Source organism: Erythranthe guttata, chromosome 4, assembly GCF_056151865.1.
Source record: "Erythranthe guttata isolate IM_541 chromosome 4, IM_541, whole genome shotgun sequence".
In the NCBI taxonomy this organism is placed as follows: domain Eukaryota; kingdom Viridiplantae; phylum Streptophyta; class Magnoliopsida; order Lamiales; family Phrymaceae; genus Erythranthe; species Erythranthe guttata.
In genome coordinates this window covers 18,479,243-18,504,858 of record NC_142536.1, presented here as the reverse complement: position 1 = coordinate 18,504,858, position 25,616 = coordinate 18,479,243, and the positions used below count along the sequence as shown (strand labels likewise).

General features: G+C 35.8%; 6 protein-coding genes, 1 long non-coding RNA gene and 1 other non-coding gene across 9 annotated transcripts; 4 read left to right on the top strand and 4 right to left on the bottom strand.

Moving 5' to 3' along the window:
* Nucleotides 1-430: 430 nt before the first annotated feature.
* On the bottom strand, nucleotides 431-2,744 carry LOC105949031 (ATP synthase subunit d, mitochondrial). The gene is made up of 5 exons (XM_012972299.2): nucleotides 2,459-2,744; nucleotides 1,180-1,261; nucleotides 1,029-1,093; nucleotides 852-938; nucleotides 431-765 (listed from the first exon to the last, which is right to left on the bottom strand). Exons 1-5 carry the CDS (start codon nucleotides 2,627-2,629, stop codon nucleotides 664-666), a joined length of 507 nt encoding a protein of 168 aa, XP_012827753.2. The 5' UTR covers nucleotides 2,630-2,744; the 3' UTR covers nucleotides 431-663.
* Nucleotides 2,745-3,525: 781 nt separating this feature from the next.
* Nucleotides 3,526-5,015, bottom strand: SLP2 (Calcineurin-like metallo-phosphoesterase superfamily protein). The gene has a single exon (XM_012972375.2). It carries the CDS (start codon nucleotides 4,890-4,892, stop codon nucleotides 3,714-3,716), a length of 1,179 nt encoding a protein of 392 aa, XP_012827829.2. The 5' UTR covers nucleotides 4,893-5,015; the 3' UTR covers nucleotides 3,526-3,713.
* Nucleotides 5,016-5,257: 242 nt separating this feature from the next.
* On the top strand, nucleotides 5,258-7,692 carry LOC148771331 (tRNA-splicing endonuclease subunit Sen2-1-like). Of its 2 annotated transcripts, none has more exons than XM_088817185.1 (2): nucleotides 5,258-5,754; nucleotides 6,742-7,692. In XM_088817185.1, the coding sequence occupies exon 2, from the start codon at nucleotides 6,745-6,747 to the stop codon at nucleotides 7,492-7,494; it is 750 nt and encodes a 249-aa protein (XP_088673311.1). In that variant the 5' UTR covers nucleotides 5,258-5,754; nucleotides 6,742-6,744; the 3' UTR covers nucleotides 7,495-7,692. The 2 variants fall into 2 exon arrangements, with proteins under 2 accessions (XP_088673311.1, XP_088673310.1); XM_088817184.1 differs by lacking the exon at nucleotides 5,258-5,754 and having other exon boundaries at nucleotides 5,763-7,483; nucleotides 7,580-7,692.
* Nucleotides 7,693-7,954: 262 nt separating this feature from the next.
* Nucleotides 7,955-11,955, bottom strand: LOC148771330 (tetraspanin-3-like). Its single transcript, XM_088817183.1, has 2 exons — nucleotides 11,250-11,955; nucleotides 7,955-8,626 (listed from the first exon to the last, which is right to left on the bottom strand). Exons 1-2 carry the CDS (start codon nucleotides 11,760-11,762, stop codon nucleotides 8,282-8,284), a joined length of 858 nt encoding a protein of 285 aa, XP_088673309.1. The 5' UTR covers nucleotides 11,763-11,955; the 3' UTR covers nucleotides 7,955-8,281.
* Nucleotides 11,956-14,085: 2,130 nt separating this feature from the next.
* On the top strand, nucleotides 14,086-15,712 carry LOC148771329 (uncharacterized). The gene is made up of 3 exons (XM_088817597.1): nucleotides 14,086-14,218; nucleotides 14,728-15,117; nucleotides 15,224-15,712. Exons 2-3 carry the CDS (start codon nucleotides 14,728-14,730, stop codon nucleotides 15,710-15,712), a joined length of 879 nt encoding a protein of 292 aa, XP_088673723.1. The 5' UTR covers nucleotides 14,086-14,218.
* Nucleotides 15,713-18,261: 2,549 nt separating this feature from the next.
* Nucleotides 18,262-20,222, top strand: LOC105949193 (uncharacterized). The gene is made up of 2 exons (XR_016030942.1): nucleotides 18,262-18,420; nucleotides 19,153-20,222. It is a non-coding gene; the product is annotated as an uncharacterized LOC105949193 (long non-coding RNA).
* LOC148771328 (small nucleolar RNA snoR113) lies at nucleotides 19,995-20,093 on the top strand. Its single transcript, XR_016031083.1, has one exon. It is a non-coding gene; the product is annotated as a small nucleolar RNA snoR113 (small nucleolar RNA).
* A 2,251-nt stretch (nucleotides 20,223-22,473) lies between the features above and the next one.
* On the bottom strand, nucleotides 22,474-23,959 carry LOC105949033 (dof zinc finger protein DOF2.1). Its single transcript, XM_012972302.2, has 2 exons — nucleotides 23,620-23,959; nucleotides 22,474-23,530 (listed from the first exon to the last, which is right to left on the bottom strand). The coding sequence occupies exons 1-2, from the start codon at nucleotides 23,656-23,658 to the stop codon at nucleotides 22,706-22,708; spliced, it is 864 nt and encodes a 287-aa protein (XP_012827756.1). The 5' UTR covers nucleotides 23,659-23,959; the 3' UTR covers nucleotides 22,474-22,705.
* Between the last annotated feature and the right edge of the window lie 1,657 nt (nucleotides 23,960-25,616).

Here is a 25,616-nt window from a genome sequence, read left to right as displayed (position 1 = left end):
TAGGCTATTATCCATACAAGAAATAATTTTTTAAAAAGAAAATAAAAATTAATAATAATAATTTCTATTCCGTAATTATTGAATTGTAGTTCTTTTTCAAACTTATATTAAAATAATATTTTATAGAATGTGATTTTTTTTATAAAATAAAATATATTAACTTTCTTTTTCATCTTTCTAATTATTTCACAATATATTTTAGCTTGTATAAGATAAGCCATGATAACATAACATTTAATGGTCAATCCGGCTAAGTTATTGGAAATATCAAACATCAAACAAAATCCAATTATTTAATTAATAGTAGCAAATCTCTCTAACCAAACAAGGCCTAAATATATTGCATTTCAATATAAGACCTCCATATTATAATTTGTTCCAAAAACTACATTTGGAAACATTTATCTTGCAAAATCGGAAACAATTGGAGTCAGCGGAAGTCGGAAACTCCATTCCAATTTTCATCCCTAGTTGCAGTTAACTCGTATCTTAGCAAAATTGTTATAAGTATCAAAAATACAATTATTAATTTTCAGTCTTTAAAATACCCGGAAAGCTAAACGACAAGAAGTCCGTTCGTCTCTTTATTTCCAAATTGCAGTTGAACTAAAAATGTTCACCTCAAAATGGTTCCGAAAAAGTGTTACATTAGATCAAAACCAGTTAATATCCCCAGTAATCATTTCGAATCTCGTCATCAAACTTCTTCTTGAGTTCGGGATGCTTTGCAAAGTATTCATCAGCTGTCATTGTACTTAGCTTCTTCTGTTTCACCAAAAACGAAACAAGTATGAGAAATCCACACACGAGCATGTTCGTGTGTGTGAGAGAGAGAGAGATATTCAACTCACCTTCAACTCTTGGACATCCACAATTTCTTTTTCTAATCTTTCGGACTCCTTCAGAGACTGCTGCTCAGCTTCTTTCAGCTCTACCAGCTGTACATCGAGAACGTCGGTATTAAATTATCCATGTTCTTTTCAAGAAAAGTAGCAGTAAAATATAAGTAAATTTCAATATTTTCTCACCAGAGAATCAAACTTAGGTTTGTACTGAGGAGTGACATTGTCAACATATTTCGGAATTTTAACCTCTGCGTAGGAAAAAAATTTAAAAAATCAGTTAATCGAATTTCAAAACAAGGGATGAAAATCAGTTAATTGAACAAACAATGCATACCATCGTAAGCTTGCTTGTACATATCAACCAAACGAGACCCAATTCCTTTCTTGTAATACTCCCAGTCTATGGGTTCTGGTTCCTGCATGTTTACAGAAACGGAAAAAAAAAAAAAAAAAAAGGGTTTCATCTAAAAAAATAACATCTAAAAGTTATAGGAATAACAGACGAAAATTTGCAAAATTGAAGAACACGATCAAATGGTTAAAGCCAAGTGGATGACCACTGATACTCAGCCGTGCCACACACAAATTTTCTAAGTCAATGAAATGATTAAAATAACATGTGTGACCACTAACATTCAGCAATGTCACTCAATTTTTTTCCTAAATTAAAAACACTAAACTGAATTAACACATAGATAAGCAGACACTCAGCAACGCCACGCGTAATTGGAGCCTGACTCGCAATAAAAAAAAAGTTATAAATCAGAGCCGCAAAAGCATGCTATTTCTATAACATAAATAGTTGCAAAAAAATTGCAAAGCCTACAAAATAGCATAGCTATATCATACAAACACCACGTACGCCATAAGGAGAAGAACATTACAGCTTAATTTTTCCCACCAATAAAAACAATTTATTTTCATTTATTTATTTATTAAGGCATAGATATAATTATAAACCACCGTTTACATGAAGTTCTTGTCCTGTATTTCAAAGTATCAAAATATTTACGAGTTATGGTATTGTGAGATAAACACATAACGATCTAAAAGGCGAACAAAGAGCAACAGTTCAAAAGTCTTGACCTGTATGAAGCAAAGTTGCATTTGATATGATTGAAATGACTCATCTCGGAATCAGAAAATTATTTCCAATTTGATGTAAAGATGCACGGTACAAGGAAACTGTGACTTGCAATCCAAACATTCATCCTACTCCAAGCTACGAAACCCAGCCCATTCATCCTTAACATTCGATGCCGGGAAATACTTAGATTAAGAAAACAAAAGGAATTGTAGAAATTGATCAAAATAAGCTAACCAATATTAATAAGAACCACAATCAACCACTCTACCAATACACATTGTCTTCATTGTTGACTTCTTCAAACATAATTACCAAAAAAGGGGAACAAGGATAAAGTAAACAATTAGAATCAGAAAACCACCCAAAACCATCACACAATAGCCAGAAACAAATTCCACATTTATTCAAAAAAATCTAATCCACATCACATATTAAATCAAAAACCGATAGCTCATGACACAGAAGATAATATATGAATTGTATAACACAATTAAAAACTGGGGGAAGAAAAAGGAAAAAAATTAACCTGGCTGAATTTGGTTTGGAGCTGGGTGTTGACGTCGTCGAAGGCGCGGCGGAGGGTGGCGAACTCCCGACGAGCGTCGTCGGTGACAAGCAGCTTCGCCATTCCTTCCCAATCGATATTCCTCCCGCTTTTGAATGCAACGTCGGCTACTTTCTTCGCCGCTCCGCTCATTTTTTTTCACCGCTGCGATTTGATTGGCTGATTGATCGATCGATCGACGAACAGATTGAACGTCAGTTTGTGAATTTGTGAATGAGCAGAATGTATTGATTCTGTTTTGTATGTATAGTAGTGTACTTTTCTGTTTTCATTTTGGTACTGTACTCTTGCTTATTTATATTTTGAGCCCTTCCATTTTGTAGATATATGCAGAGTGGGTCCAGTTAAAAGAATTAATAATGTTTTTAAGATTTTTATTAATGTTCAATCATCAAATTATTTTGAAGTTACATAATCTAATCTTGTGTAACCTTTTGAGGGTGCTTCTTAGTTTTAAGACTACCTATTTCAATAAACATCAGACACGTTCGTGTCTGACACCTGCCATACATCTTATAGTTCATTTTGTAACTTTTGAAAAGTTGAAAACGTTTTTTAATAGCAAATTTTCAAATATTGTTATTGTTTCTCTAATTATATACATGATTTAATGATCAATTGCAAATTAATAATCGATAATAATTTTATTTTGAATATATTTGTATTGAAATATATAAAAAGAATTTACATATAAATAAAAACTAATGCATGTCTATATAGCATATTTATAAATATACTTCTATACTTTTAATATCTACATGTTTCCCCCCAAGTTTCCGAATCCTCATTTTTGGGACACGTCTTTTCTTTTCCCGTTTCTCCGTATCGCCGTTTACGGCGCCGTGTTACATAGAGTGCAACAAATTCACTCTACGCAGCAGAACAACTACCAAAATATATATTAGACAAGAAGCATTTCCCTTATGGCCAAAGAATGACAAATTGCATGATGAATGAAGCGCGCGTACACACGATCGAAATCAAAATACGATCGAAAGATTGAAGTATTTGAGAGCACAAAACAATAATAAGAAATGGCAGATCAGTTCAACAATTGAGAATAATGCTTCAAGTTCATATTACCGAGTGACATAAAAATATCCCTCATACCGTTTTCGCAAGCACAAGACCAAGAATTCTTATACACTTCAAATATTCATTTCAATTACGAAAAAAACGAACCTTTCGTATTTCTCCAAACTACACGAATAAATACTCAAGCATTCACCTCAATTTGCCTTGCACTTTGTTCGGGGATCAACAAACCAAGCCCTTCTTTCTTATCAGCTTCCACAGAGTCTTCATAACCTTTATAATACAAAGGATTCGAAGTCAAAACTTTGAGCTCCGAATTTTCACCAATCTCCAAAACCTCCGGAAATCGACCCCCGCACAATCTCGACATTCCCACATCGATTCTCACAGCTCGATTCCCACAAACAGTATTAATACCATTCCTCTGAATCGTGTGCCCCATGATCATTCTTTTCACACCGGGAATAGTCGCTAGCACATGCTCGAGCATCGAACAATCGCAGTCTTGTGCGAGTTCGTTCGAGAAGCTCCTCAGCCAAACAATGGAGTCCCTCCCTCTAACCAAATTGTTCGATACGTTCTTCTTCAATCCGAGTATCCAATCGCGGACTTCTTCGTTGATAAGGTCCAATCCGTAACTCACGTGGTTTTGCAATAATCCACCGTGTGCGAAAACGGAGTCGCCCACTACAACAACTGTTTGATTCTTCGATAAGAATCGACTCGATATCAATCCGTTGGGGCGAAGGGCGGCGATGCGTGCCCTAGCGCCGTTGAGAAGCTCGGGTTTGATTCTCGGTAATTGATTGGGGACTCCTTCGAGGAAATCGCTAACGGAGTTCTGATCAATGCCGTCGCACAGCTTCTTCATGGAGTTTCCCACGCGCTGAAAATTTGCCCAATTTTCGAATTCTTCGAAACCCTCGCGAGCGGCGAATCTGAAATCCCCTTCCACGTTCATGATTTCGTGGTTGCCGTTCATGGTGATGACGAGACCGCCGGCTCCGGCAGCCTCCCGCTTCAGCTTCTCGAAGAAATACAGCAGCTTTATCTCGTCGCCGCCGCGGTCAAATATATCACCAACCTGGACGACGGTGGCGGAGCCGCCGGACCAGCGGTCGTCGGGGCCGACCAGACCGGCGAGCCTCAGGGCCTGCTTAGCCTTGGGAAGGTCGCCGTGGAGGTCACCGATGGCGATTAGGCGGCTCGGCTGAGGGAAAAATGTCTGCAGTGAACCGGTCGGGTTCTTAATCGAATCCGGTTCGGGCGGTAAGAAAAGACCGCCGCTGACGGAGAAATCGACGAAAGTGTCGACGAAGGAGGAGAGGAGAGAAGGAATGGTGCTGCAATCGGAATCCATTGACGAGATTCTGCTACCGCCGTGTTCGGTATGTTCCAATTTGATACGGCGTCGTTTTGTGTGAAGTCTGCAAATTGGGGAGACGACTGTTGGGGAAGAAGCCTAGAAAAATATTTATTAATATATATTTTTCGTTATTGATTCAAAAATAGTTTGGAAAATTTCGAAATTAGAATTAAATTAAAATTGACGAATTCCAAAATTGTATTCCAATTTCAAAAAAGTCATTGTGATAAAATAATTAGCAAATAACCCCTATTTATTAGATTTAATTGTTAAAGTGAATGAAAAGACAAAATTATCCCTAATTTAAAATAAAGCACACTACCCTAAACCCAAATAAAAAAATCGTGAAGAAAAAAAAAAAAGCAAGAGCAAGAAATAATTATTCTCTTTCTTCTAGCCGTCGCCACACCTGCCCCTCTTCCTTCAAACTTCCACCACCACCACCCGCGGCAATTATCTCATCCCGCCACCGCCCCATATTCCCGTCGATGTCAGCTGTCTACCTCTCACAATCCAAATCAGCCGCCCACCACCGAACATCGCACACTCGCATCTCAGACAGCGGTGTCCAACGAAATTAATTCCGAACATTGCGCCGCCATAGTGGTGGTTAATTTGGTGGAACTGCGGCGTTTTTTGCCTGTTGAAGTGGTCGGAATTCCTTGGAAGAGAGGTAACGTACAACTTTCCTTTTGGCATTTGTGAGATTTTGGCGAGTCGAGGGTTTTATTGAGGTCGACGGTAGAGAGGGAAGTCGTAGGCGGCAGGGGAGGTGGCGTGGCGTGGCGGGCAGCGAAGCGGAGGTGGTGGCAGAGCTCGACGTCTGGTGTGGTGTAGGAGAGGGCTTTTTTCAAGTGTAAGGGACTGAAATAAAAACATTTAAAAGTTCATTTTGGTGCTTCTGAAAAATAAAGGGTGAATCTTTAATTTGTAAATTTGTGATGAAGGGTAATTGGGTCTTTTAAGGTAAAAAACACAATCTCACTCGCCAAATTCGAGTTTTGGGCAGTTTCAAGTTTGAGTTTGTTCCCTTTGGGTATTGATTTCACAATTCTGAAGTAGTATTTTCTAAATTTATTTCCAAGCAATCATTTTTCTCTTTGTGGTGGATTTGAATATTGGAGTTGTTGATGTGAACTGAGTAGTACAGTAGTACACCCCTGCTAGATGGTATTGCCATCGAAAGTGGCCCGGAGTTGTGCATTCGTATGGGATTAAGTGTTGGATTAGATTACAACGTTCCACGATAGATTATGATCGGTGGGATAACCTTCTGAATCAGGGCATGTTGTTTTATTCTACGTAAATCCGGGCAGCTCGTTTTTTCGTTTAACATTAGTTTTTTTTGGACATGTTTTTTATGTGTTAGGAGATGTTTTCAGTGTATTCGAATGTGTAATTTGGCGTGCTATTAATTTTACAATAACAATATATGTAAAATGTTGCAATTTTACGATCCGATTGAACAACCCGCTCTCTGGTTTTACTCAAAAGTCTCGACTTTGAGTACCTTGCGTGCGAATCAAATGAATTTTTCTTCGTTTTCTTGGCATTTGTGCTTGATAGCTAGAGCCTATAGTTGTTGCCTCGTTGGTCAATTACGATATTCTTGAGCTCTCTTACTGGTGTCGTTGATCTGGCATAGTTTGACGAATGAAAAGGTCGATCGGGTCCCACTTTTCGAGTTACTCTCTTGTCAACTCTTTTTCCTCTAAAAAATTTCTTCTCTTTTCTCTCTTGTGATATGATTATGTCAAAGCTTAATATCCATGGTGGATGAGGAAAACAGGTGTTTGTCTTAATACTCTGTCTACTTTTCGTCTTATCGTTTTCTATGGAACAGATAATGGCAGCAAGATGGAAAGGAAAAACAGCCGAAGCAAAAGCCCTAGCCGAACCCATGTCCGCGATAGTTTCTCGGCTCCAATCCTCTTTGATCGTATCCAATTCTCAAGGAATCCTTTCAGGGAGCAGTGTTCTTCTTGCAGCACACGAAGAACAAACGCAGCTTTTCAACCAGGCTTGTTTCGGCCGTCCCGTTATCACCACAGAGAAGAACAAGCAGTGGTTTCAACTATGCCTCGAGGAAGCTTTTTACCTCTGCACCGTATTGAAATGCATCAAGATTGTAGGTCAAAATAACTGCGTAAAAAACGAGGAAGAGCTCTGGGATTACATGTCGTCCAAGAGAGAGAATTTCCGGATTCTGTATAAAGCGTATTCTCATCTTCGTACGAAGAACTGGGTGGTTAGGGCGGGGTCTCAGTACGGTGTTGACTTTGTTGCCTACCGACACCACCCGGCTTTAGTGCACTCTGAGTACGCGGTTATTGCCTCGTCCGATGAAGATGGGAATGGAAATCGACGTTTGAAGGTTTGGTCTGATTTTCATTGCACTCTTCGTCTTTGTGGCAGTGTTGCAAAAACGTTGTTGGTTCTCCACATTAGCAGAAACTGTAACGATTGTGACGGTGCTAGTTCTTCTCCTTGGAGTATTAATTATTACAGCGTCGAGGAGAGAGTCGTTGCCAGGTGGAATCCCGAGCAAAGCCGGGAGATTTGTACGGTGGCGGAGAAGGAATCGTGTAAGTCATAAGCTTAACTTAACTCTTGTTTATTGTACCAGTTATGATGTTGTTTGTAAGATTTCGCCATCTTATATAAATAAGAGATTGCTGCAGAAATAGGTCTACTGATTTTGGGCAGGAATCTGCTGCATGCACTGTATCTAAGTAAAAGATTTACCAGTACTGCATTCATAACATGTACTAAATTTTTTATTTTTTCATGTGCACATGTGATCAGGAGAAAATATTACAGAGAAAATAATTGAGCAAATTACGGGTACCTCCATGATGTTTGAATAATTACAACCATCCCCTCAACTATGTATTGTCTTACGAAAAAACCCTCCTTCAATAGTTAAATGTGTCAAACATGAAGGGTTTTTTCATAATTTGATCTTACCTCTTGGGGGTAACTGTAATTTGCCCAAAATAATATAAGTAAAAACTAGAAGATTAATACTCTTCAAAAATAAATTGAATTTGAAGTGATTAAACAACAAAATATTAATTAACACTCTTAATTAAACACCTTTCATGGATCCATGTCTACTCAATCATGCATTGTGCACATGCAGTTGCTTATAAACCTATTTTAAACATGTAACAGAATAAACAACACCCTTACGTAGTTTCCATGTGCAGCATAGTTCTTAAATACTTCCATTACAAGACACGTCATCACATCAATACAAATATACAGACAGCATTTTTTTCTTTTTTTCTTTTTTTTTTTCTTCCCGAAAACGCCAAATAAACCGCAAAATAATTCCACACACGCGCGTTGCTCGTAAAAATCTTTAAAATCCAAACGCATCTCTAGAAATGTATCCTACTAGGCTGCGACTTCTCCATTCTTGTCTCTCCATAAGGCTCGTCGTTGTCGATCCTTTTGTTGTGCCTAAAAGCAGCACAAGCAACCACATAGAGTATAACGAGGATTATCAAAACAACTATGTTAATAACCGACACTTTTCTCCAGCTCTTCTTCAAGCTAGCCACTACTCCAGCTTTGCAAGAATCGCACCCGTAGCATAATTGCTCCTGGTCGTTGCTCCATTTTGTGCAATCTATGTCGGGCCCCACGAGGCCGCCACCTGGCGTCCAGACCGTCTCGTTTATGTACACGTATCCGCATGATGTGGGCGGTTTGCAACATCCAGACTAGCACATGTTAAACCAATGTTAAGCATGCAAGCTAAGAGTTATATTTGACTTGCCAAAAAATCTTGATTTGCTAAAAAAGTCTTCATGTTATAATATTAGCAAAAGAACCCCATGGTGCATTTTTTTTAGCACACGGCCCCCCTAAATGGTGCGTTTTAGGGGGTAGTCTACTAGTTCAAAAATTGCATCACAAATGATTTTGGCTAATATATACATAACACGGAACATAGGGATGCTAAATGCAATAAAGTCCCCCGTGTTATCCTATTAAGGCCTTGTTTCGTAGCCAAGATATATACACGATCTTATTGAAGTCCGGATTGTATAATTAGACCAACGGGTCCCAGTAAGTCAAAATAAACAGATAAAGAGCATGAACGAAACCAAATAAAAGCCCGTTAATTAATCATGGCATATCTACTCAACCAACCAAACGGGGACTAGTTTCGAGAACTAGATACCGAGTGCATAGAGGCACGAGATAAGCCAAACAATATTATATGTTATATGCTTTCAAGAACCAGATAAATAAATTCAAGAAAGAGAAAAAAAAGTGTGCATACTTTTTTATGTTTGATTCCATATAGTCACCAAATCAATTATTGCCCTTTTGAATATCAAGAAAGTGTGACGATGATCTAATAAGCTATCTCCTATAACTACCGTTCGATCACTTTCATCATCGAACTCGTCTTTATTTAGTCATCACAGATGCAATTATGTTGATCTGATAATATATTTATATAACTACACCGAATATTTTATACGACCTCGGTTAATTATATAAGTAGGTTGAGTCTTTTTCACAATTTCATATTTTGAATTGATTATACAGCCATGCACACATGAGTAAAGTACAGAAAAGGGTTGGCCTCTAAACCAGTAACCATTACCACAGAAAACCTATCTCCAACATTATTAAAAAATAAAAAAAATAAAAACCCGGAACTAACCCCATATGATTTAAAAACAATTCAATTACCTCGAATTTTATCACATGCCCCCCTCTCAAAATATTTGTTGTTTGTTTAATGTTTGGCATATGTATTAAGAAAGTTAATAATTTTTTATTGTTTTTTTACTTCTGAAATCATCCTTTCAAGTGAAGTAATAGCTCTCAACCAACTAGTTTAAAATTCAATAATATATATATATATATATATATATATATATATATATATATATATATATATATATATATATATATATATATATATATATATATATATATATATATATAATCCTAAAATTTAATATAAGAAGGAAATATCTAATGAAAGGACCCCCCATATATGTTGTCAGGCCATGTGAACAAGTTATGGAGCACGTTCTTAGCAATTACTCAATCAATGCTTGGAAAAAAAATAATGCCAATTATTATCTCAAGAGAAAATTAAAATACTAGGTAAAAGAAAAAAAAAACTTCAAGTGTAGACAATGACAATAGCCCTTTGGCTTTTGGTAAAAGACACAAGAAGAAAGTGATACGTACCAGAAACTATAGATAAATAATTATTTTATTTTATTTGATGATAGCCTAGCTTTCGTATTATTGATGTCGTTTTCGTTCTATTTTTCTTCGACTAGCTAGGCCATTTTACATTATGATTAAATGAACGTTTGATGAAAAATAAAATAAAATTGGGTAAATTACGGCACCGCCCCTTGAAGTAAGGTCAAATTACGAAAAAAAACTTCATGTTTGGGTAATTTTAACCCCTCCTCAACTATGATTTTTATTACACGTTCACCCTTATGACGTCAAATTCAACATAATCTTCTAGATTATGTGAAATCTTCTCTAATTTCTCATTTTGTGCAAAAGACAGTTTCAAATGCACCACAATCTGATATTTACAAGCGAAGAGGCACATCTTATGATAATCTTGTTTCAAAATGTAGAATTGGATTAGGGTAAAACGGGTACAAACTGGAGATTCCAGAAGATGTTACTAAATTTGACACAACATGGGTGGACGTGTAAGGAGATTCATAGTTGATCGGTGGTTGTAATTACCCAAACAAGAAGAATTTTTTTCGTAATTTAACCTTACCTCTTACCTCGGGGGGGTGACCGTAATTTACCCAATAAAATAATAAAGCTAGTACAAAGAGTTCCTATGAATCTTTTTGCATCACAAGAAGCGAAGCAACAAAAAGGCACAACAAGAAGGATGTTTGAACTTTGAACAAAAAAGTTTAAGGCAAAAGGGATTTTTAAATTTAACCAAAAAGCTCATATAATTAATTAATTAAATATTTCAAATAATAAATCACTAGAAAAAATATCTGCTTTATTGGTAGTAATAAAGTAGAACAGTGTAATCTCTCTCTAGTTCAAATCAAAGTGTTATTACAAAACGACAACAGAAATTTGTGGTTAAGATATCTTATCCCCTAATAATAATAAAGACTGATTTTTTATTTTATTTTTTTAATATAAATTAAAAAATGGGCATGTTTACATAATCACCAAATTAAGAACACTAATTAATTCAAAGCTCCAAACATATATAGATTAATTAATGAATTCTAATAGGTATCAGATTTTCAGAGATTCAATAAATTAAAATCAACAATTAAAAAAATAAAAAAATAATAATTAAATTGTTTTTCTGACCTGAATAGGGCTGAGTTTTCTGAGGTAAAACATCTCGGCAGATTCAGGAACGCCCCCAATATTTCTGCCCATCTTTCTACACGCGCGTGAATCCCTAATGCAGGACCCGATTTTGCTCCAGTAACTATCACTGGCGACCCGATCCGAGAGCCAACCCGAGTAGTCCTGGAGCGAGTAGTCTAGGTAGGCCCGGTTCATGACGGGCTGGCCGGAACCCTTGCCGGTGACGGCGTAGGCGAAGATGACGAAGCCGAGGAGGGTGGCGATGATGATGAACATGGCCCACAGGTAGAGGTACATGAGGAAGTTGTTCCGGTAGCAGGCGCCGGCGATTCCGGCGAGGGAGACGACCATGATGGAGACGCCGATTATTATGAGCGGCCACTGGAGGAACTTCAGGCAGTCGGTGTTGTTCGCGCGGCTGCTCAGCCATATTCCGCCGCCGAGGATGGGGATCGACAGGACGAAGGTGAGGAAGTTCAGGGCGCCTATTAGGTGGTTGCCCGTTCTCATGGCGGCGGCGGTTGCGGTGGTGGCGGTGGTTGTGATTTTTTTGAAATTTAATTTTGTCTTACAAGAGAGAGAGAGAGAGAGAGTACTGCTGTATTTATTGGGGAGCAGATATATTAATATAATGGAGAAAAAGCTTTGGGGAAAATCAAAATTTTGTGGGAAACAGAGATAAGCATGCTTTGTTACACAGTTTTTAATGTGAAATGACTAAAGTACCCTCTACACAATGAGTGATTTACTAATTTTGTTTAAATTTTGGGTTAATGGCACTTTGCTCCCCAAACTATTGTGCGTTTTGCTCGTTACACCCTGGGTGTCTCAGTTTTACCAATTCGGTTCATTTCTTGCTGGAATCGTCGACATGTGCGTCACATGTCCATTCACTTCAATTTTTTGAGGGCAAAAAGAAGCAAAAAAACGAGGGGAAATAGAAGTACGAATAAATTTGCAGCGAATGAATGTTTATACCCTAAAAAACCCACATGCGGACGAGAAATGAACCGAATTGGTAAAATTGAAGCACCGTACAACTATTTAACAAGTTCATGTAAATTTTTGTATTTTTTTTTCAAGGGGCAACGTGCAAATCACGCGATAGTTTAGAGGGTGAAGTGCCACTAGCCCTTCATTCTTTGTTGAAACAAAGTTTTACTAGGAAATGACTAAATTACCCTATGGAAATTGTTGTATCCAGCAAATTCAATGCAAATAAGAAGTGTGTCCCTGAAATTCGAGCATATTTCATGGAAGAAAAATGTGGAACGAAAAAGATATTTTTTAAAATTACAATTATCACCCATTAAAAACCACTTAATTGTTTGTGACCCCACCATATAAAAATAGTTGCACATGCATATGAGTTTACCCCATGCAAAGAAGGTCAAGTGGTCGGTGGTTAGAGACAGTGGGCCCCACTAAGAAATCATTTAAAATTATTACTTTGTTGAAACTCTTACGACAATGATTAAAATTAAGAAAATTAATAATCTACTTGATAAACAATACTGTTTAATAATTTGATATGAAGTTCTCAGCACTTTCTTAGCCCCGTACCGGTGTTCATTCGGTAATACTGTATAGAATCGTATCATAATTTATGTGACGCCCTACGGAAGCACGGTAAAGAATTAATTTCTACGAATTAATCCTATAGAACACGATAACATTCGGAATCCACCGAAAATTCTGGAATCCATCAGAAAAATAGAATCGTATCATAATTTAGAGCACTATATAGAATCGTATCATAATTTATGTGACGCAGAACGGAAGCACGGTAAATAATTAATTTCTACGAATTATTAATCCTATAGAACACGATAACATTCGGAATCCTCCGAAAATTCTGGAATCCACCAGAAAAATAGAGAAAACTCTAAATATTTTATTAAAATTCGAAATTCTTCTCAAAATAAAGTCCTAAGGCAGCTATTTATACTAAAAAAACTGAAAACTTTAATTAAACTAAGAAAATAATAAAAATTACCAAAAAGGGCAAAAACGAGTTAGAGTCTGATTCTAGTAGATCTCGTAATTTTGGGAATAACCCAATTTACGGAATCTTAATCCGATTTTTCTATGATTTGATATTAGTTTTCTAAATATTGCCTAAAATAGCAAAAACGAACTTTTAGGAGTCTAACGCTGGATTGCTGAAATTTGGCGTAATTCATGAGCAAAGCTCATGAGTTTTGTTCCTTGCGCCGTTTCACTTGAGATAAAGTTCGTTTCGTATTCAAATACAATTTGAGTTCGTTGAAAACCCTTATTTTTCCATAATTTCTTTCGATATCTCCACCGATGCCCATTAATAGCTCTTCTCCGAATTAAATAGTTATTTTGCAATTCGAATCCAATTTAACGTTTTTTTATCATTATGTAAATCTAAATTTCAGTACTATGAAAATGTGTATCGCTACCAAATTGATATATTCTGTTCAGTACGGATATTTACGGAATTGATTCGGATTTTTAGGTTCGATAACAGTACGAACAACAATATGTTTTAATATTTTAAAAAAAAATGTAAAATAATATATTTAAACTAATTAATTCTTGAATTTTTCATTAAAGTTTCTATAATCAACCCTAAAAACAAAAACTAATTATCAATAGAGGATAATTTGTAAATAATGAAAAATAAAAATCAATGTAAAAGTATTTTATAATTTATTATAACCTTAATGAATTTAAAATAAAATAAATAAATATTTATCAAATATTTCGGTATTCAATACTGTAACATCAGTATAAATTCAATTTCATTAGTAATTCGGTATTCAGTGTGATAAGTATTCAATATCTGAAATGCTATTCATAGAACAACTTTTACCGGCTTGCAGTGCGACTTTATTTCATTTGTAACTTTTCTTTAGAAAATTCAAAATCCCCTCAAACCCTATCCAAGGTTCTTCGAGTTCTTGCGGATTAAACGAGCAATTCAACAACGATTTAAGGTAAAATTCGAACTCAAAATCGTTAACCCAATGTTTTATAGTAGTATATTAACAAATTTCGTCGAAAATCGTTACGTTTTCAGTATTTTGAAAACATTCGAAACTTTTCGGAATTAAAGTTACGTTTCGTGTAGAAACTCACGAAATTAAGGGGCTAATTTCGTGAGTTTTTACACGAAATTAGCTTATTTGTTTGTTTTTCTTACGTTTCGTACACAATAATACGAAACAAAAGCTTATATTTCGTGAGATTTCTCACGAAATGTAAGCTTTTGTTTCGTATAATTGTGCACGAACCGTATGTGTTTTGGTAGTTTTACTGTCATTTCGTGGACAAACACACGAAATTAGTGCTTGTATTTCGTGTGTTCTTACACGAAATGGAAGCACTAATTTCGTGTGTTTGTCCACTAAATGACAGTGAAATAGCACGGTTCAGTTTTTTTTTTAAGATTTGTTTTATTTATTATTTTTATTTAGACTGACGTTAATAGTGTTTTATTTAACAGATGGCAGACAAAGGGAAATCAAGGGCAATTATGCGAGCAGTTCGTGAAGAGGCTGAACATCAAGAGCGCGAGCGCATGACTATGTCTACACGACGTAGGCGAGAGGCTGAGAGAGCTGGTGAAGCCAGATCATCAGTTCCACATCCCGATGTTGGATCTTCTCGTGCTACGGAGGAGGAGGAAGAAGAGGAGGATGTTGTGGACCCCGTTCACGAGACTGAGGTTGTAGCTCGTGGAGGTCGTGGAGGCCGAGGACGGGGCCGTGGTGGTCGACCTCATACTCGAGTCAATCCGGATGTGCTAGATGGTCCGTTTCCCGGTGGCCCGCGGGATCCGTCTTTGATACCGAGTTTCAAGTCGCACGTAGCGGCATATATTTGGAGGGGAGAAGTAAGTTAATTACTTGTTTTAATTTTAATATTATAATTTTTGTATCTTCTATTAAAATACTTATATAGTTGATTAATTAATATGTTTTCTAAATAAATGATTGCAGGAACGTCCGGTTGGACGAGTGGAGTCCCGTATCAACTCCCTGAACCAATTCAACTACGAGAAGATAGCAGCTGCCCTAGAAGACGTAGATGTATCCGTAGACAAGCATTTTCTGCGGATGACCGGTTTGTATCCCCTAGCCCGATGTTATTTACCGGGCCTAGATACTCCATTATTGTTTGCATTCGTGGAGCGGTGGCTGCCGGAGACGAACAGCTTCCATATGCCGTGGGGAGAGATGACTATCACTCTCCACGATGTCCAGATGATTCTAGGTGCCAATGTGGAGGGACGGGTGGTCGCGCCTAGGTACGACGAGGCCATCGAGCGGACAAATTGCGTGTATTTACGAGTCATGGAAGCGTGGGGGCCCCACATGGAGGATGATACAGGGACAGTTGTTGATGCCCGACACGCCCATGAGACGCCGAGTTCAGATATACCTGGTGTTTCTCCTCGGATCTATTTTATTCCCCGACAAGACATGTGATCGGGTGAAACCGTGGTATATGCACGTGCTCGAGGATTCAGTGCTTGATCAGGTCGGCACGTATTCGTGGGGTTCGGCCTGTTTGGCCAATCTATACAGAGAGTTGGGTATATGCAGCCGAGCACAGTCGAGGGGCTTGACGGGTTGCACCACCCTTCTTCAGGTAAATTTTAATATATTTTGAACTTTTTTTGTTCATTTTAATATATTTTAATAAATTGTAATATATTTTGTAAATTTTATATATTTTAATAAATTTTAATATCTTTAAATAAAATATTGCAGTGCTGGATATACGAGTATTTCCCGAGATTCCAGCCGCCGGAGGAGAGCGAGCGTTACCTCGAGTTTCAGCCTCGATGCAAGAGGTGGAACGCGCCGCCAAAAGCGGGCACGCTCGAGCATATTCGAGGTTTACTCGACAATATGACAGCGGATGATGTAAGTCTTTTATATTTATGTATTTATATTTGTAGTTTGTTTAAATAAGAATTTTTTGATTTATGTATTTATATTGTTTTCTTTAGGTCGAGTGGCTACCGTATGGTCGGGATATACACGAGAGTATCCCTCGTACGTTGTATCATGGCACGATCCAGTACATGTGGGTCGTAGAGCCGTATATGCCTGATCGTTGCGTCTGACAGTTCGGGTGGGTTCAGGATATACCGCGCAGTTTGATTCCATCGATGAAGCCATGTTCACGCGGTCCCAAAGGAGGTACATTGTACAAAGTCAACTACCCATTTCCGGGTGGGATGTGGGACATGGTCCAAGCTCATTCCATTCGTGCCAACGCATACAGGACGGCACGGCAACGGGTGGGAAGTCGACGAGCACTACATGGAATGGTACACCGATCGGACCCATCCGAAGATCAACAACCCCGACGTAGGCCCGGCTCCAGTGCATCGAGAGAATGTGAGGCCACCAGATCAGCCGGCTTATTACCAGATAGTACGTGCACTGTACCCGATCACCAGGAGCACTGGACAAGACTGGATGCAGCAGTTTGCCGATCTACGTGCCGATCTTGGAGATATTATGCAGCCCGCCGCCCGATATATTGGCATCGACCATGACAACGACAACGACGACGACGATGACGACGACGATCATGAGGTGCAGCCGCCGAGGAGAGCGATGCGGTAGTTTATCGGTCTTTTTTGCCAGTTATGTATTTTTATGAACTATTTAATTTTAAAGTTTATTTTATTATTATTAGGACTATGCATTTTTATTATTGTTAGGAACTATTTAATTTAATAATTTATTTTTATTTTTATTATGAACTAATTATTTTACTAATTTTGTTTATTATTATTACGAACTATTTAATTTACTAGTTTGTTGTTTTGTATTTTAATTCACTAGTTTTATGATTTGAATTTAGAAACTACGTACAACTGAAGCAATTAAAGTACATATTTAAACAACCTTACAAATAACCTTACAAATTTAATCATTCCAAAAACATAGGTTAAACATATAAAATGCAAAACACAACGCTACAAATTTAAATATTCCAAAATTAAAACAAATACAAATTTAAACATAAGTTAAACTTTCAAATACCCGGCAGATGGTTATGATTACCATTACTCACACTCAATCGCCATAATCCATCCTCCGTTGATTTTTTGCCAATTAACCTGAACGGACAAGAACGTTTCTTTAATAGTACGTGTCGTCCTGATTGATATCTTGCACACGTTAAAACATGATATTTTTCTGATTTACAATGATTAATCAGTCGATGATTATGACTAATTGTTGTGTCTTTTGCCCACATAATTAACGCTTCTCTACTATCACACACAATACCACGTTCAAAGAAGTGACTATGATCGTGAGATTGTTCTCTTAGTTCCTGCATAAATATTTAAAATTAAAAGACAATATTTAAGGAATTTCGTAGAAAAACATACGAAATGTAAGCTACATTTCGTGTAAACACACACGAAATAAGAACTTGCATTTCGTAGTTTTTACCACGAAATGGAAGCTTGAATTTCGTATGATTGTATACGAAACAAATAACAAACAACAAACGATTTTAATACATATTTCGTATAGTGTTACACGAAATGAAAGCATATATTTCGTGTGGTATAACACGAAATGTGTAAAAACGTTGGAAACGAACAAAAAACGTGTATTTTCACCTTAAAATCGAAGCCGTTGTCATCCATGTCGATAATACTTGTGCTCTAACTGATATTGGTCGAAAAATTACTAAAATTGATTAATATTAAGAATAAAAGGTTGAGAGTGTTTGAGAGGGTATTTGGATAAGATTTGGAAAAGAAAAAAAAAATGAATTATTTTGCACTGCGAGTGGTAAAAACCGCACTGATAATAGCAAGCCCCATTCAATATATATACATAACGGTGTATTTATAAGCCCAATCCCATTGGAATTTGAATTGAATTATCAGATTGGACTCAAAAAATAAAATAAAACCAATGTAGGGCTCTAATAATTGTTATAAAGCCCAAATTGAGAAAATATATATTTTTCTGGCCCAAATCTTTCTATAAATTAGGGCTTTAAAATCCACAATTCAGGCGTACAAACCCTAATCTGAGATTCACGGTAGAACAAGAAACTGAGAGACACACAAAGCGGCGAGCTTTGGAGCTATCTGCGTGTCTCGTCGGTTACTTGTTTTATCGTTGAAAACTCGAGCAGTTTTCGATCTTCATACGTAAGTTGTTGTATTAATTGAAGTTTAAAGGTTTTCTAAATCTGTTTTTTTTTTTCTTCTCACTTTCTGAAGCTCTGTGAATAAATTTGTTGATATGGTGTTTGTGATTTTGCCCCTTTTGGATTTATTTATATTGGAAAAAGCTCTTGATGAATTATTTGGAGAAATTGTTTATCGTGCATGCTAGGTGTTTGATGAATTGATTTGTGGTATTATTATTATTGTAAAAAGTCCATCTTGGCAAATCAGTTGAGCCCTTTTAAGAGCAAATGAGCTGCTTTGAATGCTAATGGACTAATATTAAATCTCTCTTTCTCTTAACTATTTTCTGCTTCTTTAAATCTGTTAAGTTTGCAGATCAGTGGAGATGAAACATATTAAAAAAATAAATATTGAATAGTTATTTGTTGAAATTGTGGATCTTTTGTATGCAAGGTGTTTGATGAATTGATTGTTTGTGTTAATTTATTTTGTTCTAGTCCATCTTGGCAAGTCAGTTGAACCCTTTTAAGGGCAAATGAGCTGCTTTTGAATGCTAATGGACTTACAGATAAATCATCTCTTCATTTTATGTTCAATGTCTCAATCGTGATGTTCGCTAACCAGTTGAGATGATCATATCTAATAACTAATAAGATATTGACAAGTTGTTTATAGAAATTCTGAATCTCTGTGCTTGTTAGGTGTTTGATGAAATGCTTTGTGGTGTTATCGTATCTTTTGTAATTCTAGTCCATCTTGGCGAATCAGCTGAGCCCTTTTAAGGGCAAATGAGTTGCTTTTGAATGCTAATGGACATACAGTCAAATCATCTCTTTATTTTTGTTCAATGTTACTCGAAACACAATCGGTTATGTTTGCAGATCAGTTGAGATGAAACATATCTAAAAAGAACAAAATTATTGTCAAATTATCTGTGGATATTGTGAATATTATGTGTATTAGGAGTTTGATCAAATGCTTTGTGGTGTTATCATATGCTTTTTAATTCCAGTCCATCTTGGCGAATCAGCTGAGCCCTTTTAAGGGCAAATGGGCTGCTTTTGAATGCTAATGGACTTACATCCAAATCATCTCTTCCATTTTTGTTCAATGTTACTCGAAACTCAATCAGTGACGTTTGCAGGTCAGTTGCGGTGAAACATAACTAGCTGTTTATAGCAATTCCAAATCTTGTGTCTTTTAGGTGTTTGATGAAATGTTTTGTGGTGTTATTTTATCTTTTCTAGTCCATCTTGGCAAATCAGTTGAGCCCTCTTTTGGGCAAATGAGCTGCTTTGAATGCTAATGGACTTACAGCTAAATGCCTCTCCTGTTTTTATTCAAGGTTACTCGAAGTTTATTCGGGTAGCTAATTAGTGGAGATGAAAATTTAAATAGACTGAATTATTTTTTCTTCCCCTTTTTATTTGGTGATTTAAGTTTTGATTATATATTTGCAGAAGAATTTAATGGTGTTCTATGAACTCGTGGGCGATTTACGAGTCTTTTCTTGACATACGGATATTATGTCTGCTGATTTTATATTTTGTACAGGTCTTAGTTTGAGTTTTGAATTTTTGGTATTTGCGTATTGGCGATGATGAAAAAAAGGCCGGACTTACGGCTGCTACTAAACAGTTTGGTAGTAGATTGATGATATTTTTCCAAAAGGTGTTTTACTTTGGAGCCTATAATCTTGATTTTTAATTTTACAGTTTATTTTTACGTTTCCTTTTTTTAAATTGAATATAATTCTTAATTCATGGTGTTGTTTGCTCAAGCTTTGAAAATGTGATTTTTGAGTTTTTTTGGGTTTAAAAGCACTTTTGAAGTGTTTGCAATACTAGCTTTTGCTTCTAGATCTCTAAAAATAAGCTGCTAAACTATATAAAGCCCCCATGACCAAATTCTCTTAAAATAAGTTGATTATTCATGATGTTTGTGCAAACAATTTGTCTTGTAAAAATAAACATCTATTTATAATTTAATTCATATCACCGGCTTTTGTTTGTTTAAAGTGATTGGTCGACCCAATTAATTAAATGGAATGGCAATTATATGCAAACATTTAAGACCATACTATAATATTATCAAAATATTTTATAATAATCTTTTAAATATATAGTTCTGAATAAGTTTGAAAATTTCAGAATATTTTATAAATTATAATCTGGAAAAAAAAAATAACATCAACGGCTATATAACTCAAAATTTTCTAATTAGTGTAAGGATATTTCATGCTAATTTCATGCACACAAATTTTTGCATCGTATGCGTAAGTATGACGTATCAAATCAAAACAATTTATTCTGCTAATTACTCTCATTAAAAACTAAAAATAAATATATAAATTTGTATATTGATACGCCTAATTAAGCCTAGTTCCTTCATGGGCCCGTTAAATAATTATTTGTATTGGGCCGGTGGCTAATGGCCCAAGACTTGAAGGAATTATTGTTAAGACCCGGGCTCATCGTAATTAAGGATTTTGGTCAATTATTCTAAGGTGGTGTTTGCAAATGAATTTTTAAAATCAGAAGTTAATGATTGTGAGTTAAATTTGTTTGAGTTGTTTATTTTTAAAAGTTGGTGGTGTTTGCAGTTATTCCGTGAATTGAACTTAAATAGAAAAAATAGGGCCAGGGGTGCTTTTAGAAAAATAGCTTGAAGCAGATTATTTTAAGAGAAGTAAAAGTAAAAGTTGATTTTGTTGGTGTAATTAATATATCAGTTTGCGTAAATGAAAAAAACTTATTTGTTTGTCGAAAAGAGGAATTGTGAAAACACACAAAGAACGGTCGAGGCTTGCCAAAGCAATTCTCGTGAGACAATATTTCCGGGCTGTCAACGGTGCACAGTCTCTTCTCGGTAGTCTCCCAAGGTACAACGATCGGTTGTCAAATATTTGCACGAATATCCGATCCACGGCGAACTTGAACAAGAACGAAATTTTGACAAAGAAAAAGAAGAATATGAAGAACTATCTCTTAATTGGCAATTAAATTCAGTACAAAATTGGCAAGATTTTGCTTTTTTTTATAGGTGGTAGAGATACATTCATAAAGAGTTGCAATGGTTGGAGGAAGAAGCAGGGCTAATTAATTAAATATTTGGTTTGGGCCAATATTTTATTATTTAGATTATGGGTCAACTAGTTTGACTAATTACTAAATGTCCCAAAAAGTAATATTTGTGGACACCTAAATTCAAATTAATCCAATCATTCGATCACATCGAGACACATCTTTTGAACTTTAACCATTATTCGAGACAATTTTCATTAACTTTACTTCATGATTATGATCAAGTAAATAAATGAAATTATTCTTTTCATAATTTAATTAATATTACTCAATATCAATTATTGGAAATCATGAAAAATTCCAACAGATTTTGCAAACACCTGCAAACAGATTATAAACAAAAACAATTCATAATCACTTTCAAAAAACTTTTGCAAACACCACCCAAGTCTAATATAGAAATATACACTAATTAAGATTCAACCATTACTAATTGTGAAAGTCACATTCTAACAAATTTCTTGAGTATTATTAGATCATACAACATTCAGCAATATATATGTATTATTTTTATTTTTTTTCTTGACAAGTGTGACAGAAGGGCCAAATTGTTTGAAAAAACATTCAGATGTGTTGTTCAAAGTCCTAAGTGACAACATTAATATAATATAATAATAGACAATATATGAATCCCCACTTCACGCCTAAATCTAATTGTTGGATTTTGTGTGGCGAAAACCGCGGAAGAAAATCTATCCTCTAATTGCTGCGGTCGCATTCTCACAGAAAAACATTATTCCCTGACATTTAATAATAAATAATAATAACTATACAATCATCACAGAATATCTTGAAAATTATATATACCTTTTGTTTTCTTTTTTAATTAATTAATTAATCAATCCTACTCTTGAATTGTTTATCATATTCCTATCAACCAAACACTGCCAAATTCAGCATCTTTGTTCAGTCTGTTGTTCAGACAGTCTGCAAAAAAAAAAACAATTCTCTGATAAACAAACAAATAAATAAATAAATAAAACCATGATTTGGTAATAATAGAAATTCCATTAGTTTGTCATCATACAAAATAAAATCAACTGACAACATTCCTTCTTACTACAGACAAAACCCACATCATTAAAATTAAGTTAAACACTTCAAATAATTAAATTAAAAATTAAAATAAAATTAATCTATCACCAAACCCTGGTTCTTGAAATTAAATATTTGTTTAATTATTCCAAGAATAATTAAGACTCGATGTTTGTTTTTTTTTATTACATGAGAGGGCTATTGAGAAGCCCATGCCAATTGTTATAAGATGAACCATTATTGATTCCATTCCAGCTTAGTCTGGCGCCGGAATCGAATTCCCCGGTATTGCTATTCCCACCGCCGTTCTGCCACGGGAATCCAAACAACACTTTACTATTTTCATCTTCGTCTTTCACCGCCATGGAAGTGGTGGTGTTGAATTCCTCATACGGGTTTCCCATTCCGATTCCCATTCCAATTCCCATTCCGATTCCGATGTTTTCATACTGAAAACTCGGAATCCCATTAAGAGGGGTTTCAAGAAACTCACTCCTAATAAGGGAATGATCATGCATATGATGATAGGGCATGTTTGGATTCCCCCAAATCGAAAAATCATGATTAGTATTATCTTGCCTTTGAAGCCGAGCAATCGCAAGGTTGAGATCGTCGTTGGACGACGGAATATTCGCAGCGGGCCCCACCACAATCGGGTTGTGGTGGTGGTTGTTGTCCTGGCTCCGCTGCCTGGAGGAGGCGGAGGAGCAGGAAGATGAAGCGGACGAGGGCCGTTTGTTCTTCCTGCAGCCTCCGCCGACCGGAACGTTTCGGAGGGTACCCCCTTTCGTCCAGTAACGCCGGCACGATTTACAGAAATACCTCGGCTGGGAGAGGCTGTAGTTGTTGTAGTAGCAGAACTTTGTGTTGGTGGAGTCGCACCGAGGGCATTTTAGGGAATCCATGTCCGCCGGCCTCGGTTTCTTGTTTTCTTGCTGCTGCGCCGCCGATTTTGTGCCGCCGGCCAGCATGCTCTCTAGTGTTTGTGATGATGAAGAACAATTCATTTCCTGCAAATTAAATAAATTTTAAAAAAAATTATACATACATACATATATACATATAAACACACACACAAACACATGAAAAAAACACACACCTGGTGGTGATGCTGTGCAATTGAAGAATCCATCCCCATGCAACACACTAAGTTCTTCTAATTAAGAACTGTATGTATATATATTTATGTATATATATAGATATTGATTAAACATGCAAAGAGAGAAAATAGTGTAAATATACCACAAGGGTATGAATATATATAGACAATATATATTGAGGAGAGAGAAACATAGCTAGCTAGCTAGAGAGAGAAAATATAGCTAGTGAGAGTAATGATTACAAGATTGTACTGGGGATGTGTGTTTTGTTAAGTATTATATTGTCACGCAAGAGAGAAGAAAACAAATAAAGCAGTCATTCATTTTCAGTTGTTAGATACGTATACATACATACATAGATACATACAATATTAGTTAGAGTGTAGAGAGAGAAAAAAAAGGAAGGGTAGATTATATTCTAGAGAGAGAAAAGGAAAGCAGACAACGGGATTTTACGTATCAGATGATTTCAGCGAGTTCTGTCAGTGGGTCCCGGCGGCGTGGGAAGGCAAGACTGGTAATATATACCTCTGGTGGGGCCCACTATTCCAACGCCCCTGATTAGTGGGGTCCACCTGGGAATACTTTGCAAACGCGCCTCTGCTTTCAAATCATTTAATTTGCCAAATAACCAAATACACGTACGTACAATAAGGTTGTACTTAATTATTGTTTTTTTTAAAGGTTAAACTTAATTAAAATTATATATCTAATAAAGAGAGAGAAACTAAAATGATGGATAAAATAATTAGAGAGATAATTGAGAATGGATGGAGGAAAATAATTAATATTATTTTGTGGCAAGAAAATTAAAAATTGCTTTTCTAGACCTATAGATTTTACAAGGGGATCCAATGGGTGACCTAGCTATATATAAATTTAGTTTTTATATGATTAAAACATGTGTTTAATTAAAACAACCTTGATTGTGGATAGGGGATGTGGTGATAAATGTCGTTTCAGTTTTAATAATACCATTTCGATTTTAAACAAGTGTTTGACCATTTTTACGCTAAATTTGGAAAAATTCAAAACAGTACGGAATTGAACTTTTAGTTCTTTGGTTCAATTTAGCTTTTTAAACCAAACCTGGATGAACAAATCCATATATTGCATAGAAAGGTACCGATGAATCAAATTACCAGTGCTCAGCTCGCAACTTTTATGATTTGAACTATCTAAAATTCGAAACCTAATTTATTTATGCAAATTAAAACTTTGTCATGTGGCATCCAAACTAGCTGATTCAAGCTGTATAGGAAAAACTAACTTAAAGGACAATACTTTTCGTGTTTTCACTTATGCCAAAATAAGATTAGAAATTGGTCAAAATCATGTTCGTAGTCATAACGATATTAATAAAATTCAAACGACGTTTAATATTTCAGTTTCGGTTATTATGTACAAAAATCAACAAGGTGGCCTAAGTTTCATCAGCCTTATATATAACTTTGTACCCTATATAAAGGCAAATATGTATATGAATCTTCACACTAAAACAAAATAGGGATGCTGTTATTTTAACAAGCTATATAAATTCTTTTTGGTTTATATATTCAAATAATGTTTATGAAATTGGATGAGTTAGCTTATCCATTAAGATAACAAATGAGCAAACACATGCATTCCACTACTAATGATAATCAGCCAATCAAAATTAATTTAAAACGATAATAATTACACCAATTAGCAATTTAAGTAGGTTAATTAATTAATTAATGATGAGTTTGTATTGTAATCAACCAATATGTGAAGGGGGCCAAAATTCTTGGTGGGAAATTCAATGCATGGCCACCCCCACCCAACAAATATTCCAACATCTCTTCCTTCATCTGTCACTAACACACACATTCACACATTATAAACACACACGCGCACACACACACACACACATATATATATATATATATATATATATATATATATATATATATATATATATATATATATATATATATATATATATATATATATATATAACATAAACAAATAATGA

Bases quoted from the DNA above. Each gene is read 5' to 3' on its own strand.
- SLP2 (XM_012972375.2), bottom strand. From the start codon at position 4,892: ATGGATTCCGATTGCAGCACCATTCCTTCTCTCCTCTCCTCCTTCGTC.
- LOC105949031 (XM_012972299.2), bottom strand. From the start codon at position 2,629: ATGAGCGGAGCGGCGAAGAAAGTAGCCGACGTTGCATTCAAAAGCGGG. The intron at 939-1,028 runs GTGAGAAAATAT...CTCGATGTACAG, and splicing joins AACCTAAGTTTGATTCTCTG to CTGGTAGAGCTGAAAGAAGC. The intron at 766-851 runs GTGAGTTGAATA...TTGGTGAAACAG, and splicing joins TGGATGTCCAAGAGTTGAAG to AAGAAGCTAAGTACAATGAC.
- LOC148771329 (XM_088817597.1), top strand. From the start codon at position 14,728: ATGGCAGACAAAGGGAAATCAAGGGCAATTATGCGAGCAGTTCGTGAA. The intron at 15,118-15,223 runs GTAAGTTAATTA...AAATGATTGCAG, and splicing joins CATATATTTGGAGGGGAGAA to GAACGTCCGGTTGGACGAGT.
- LOC105949033 (XM_012972302.2), bottom strand. From the start codon at position 23,658: ATGGGGATGGATTCTTCAATTGCACAGCATCACCACCAG. The intron at 23,531-23,619 runs GTGTGTGTTTTT...TTTAATTTGCAG, and splicing joins TTGCACAGCATCACCACCAG to GAAATGAATTGTTCTTCATC.
- LOC148771331 (XM_088817184.1), top strand. From the start codon at position 6,733: ATGGAACAGATAATGGCAGCAAGATGGAAAGGAAAAACAGCCGAAGCA.
- LOC148771330 (XM_088817183.1), bottom strand. From the start codon at position 11,762: ATGAGAACGGGCAACCACCTAATAGGCGCCCTGAACTTCCTCACCTTC. The intron at 8,627-11,249 runs GTCAGAAAAACA...AACATGTGCTAG, and splicing joins GAAAACTCAGCCCTATTCAG to TCTGGATGTTGCAAACCGCC.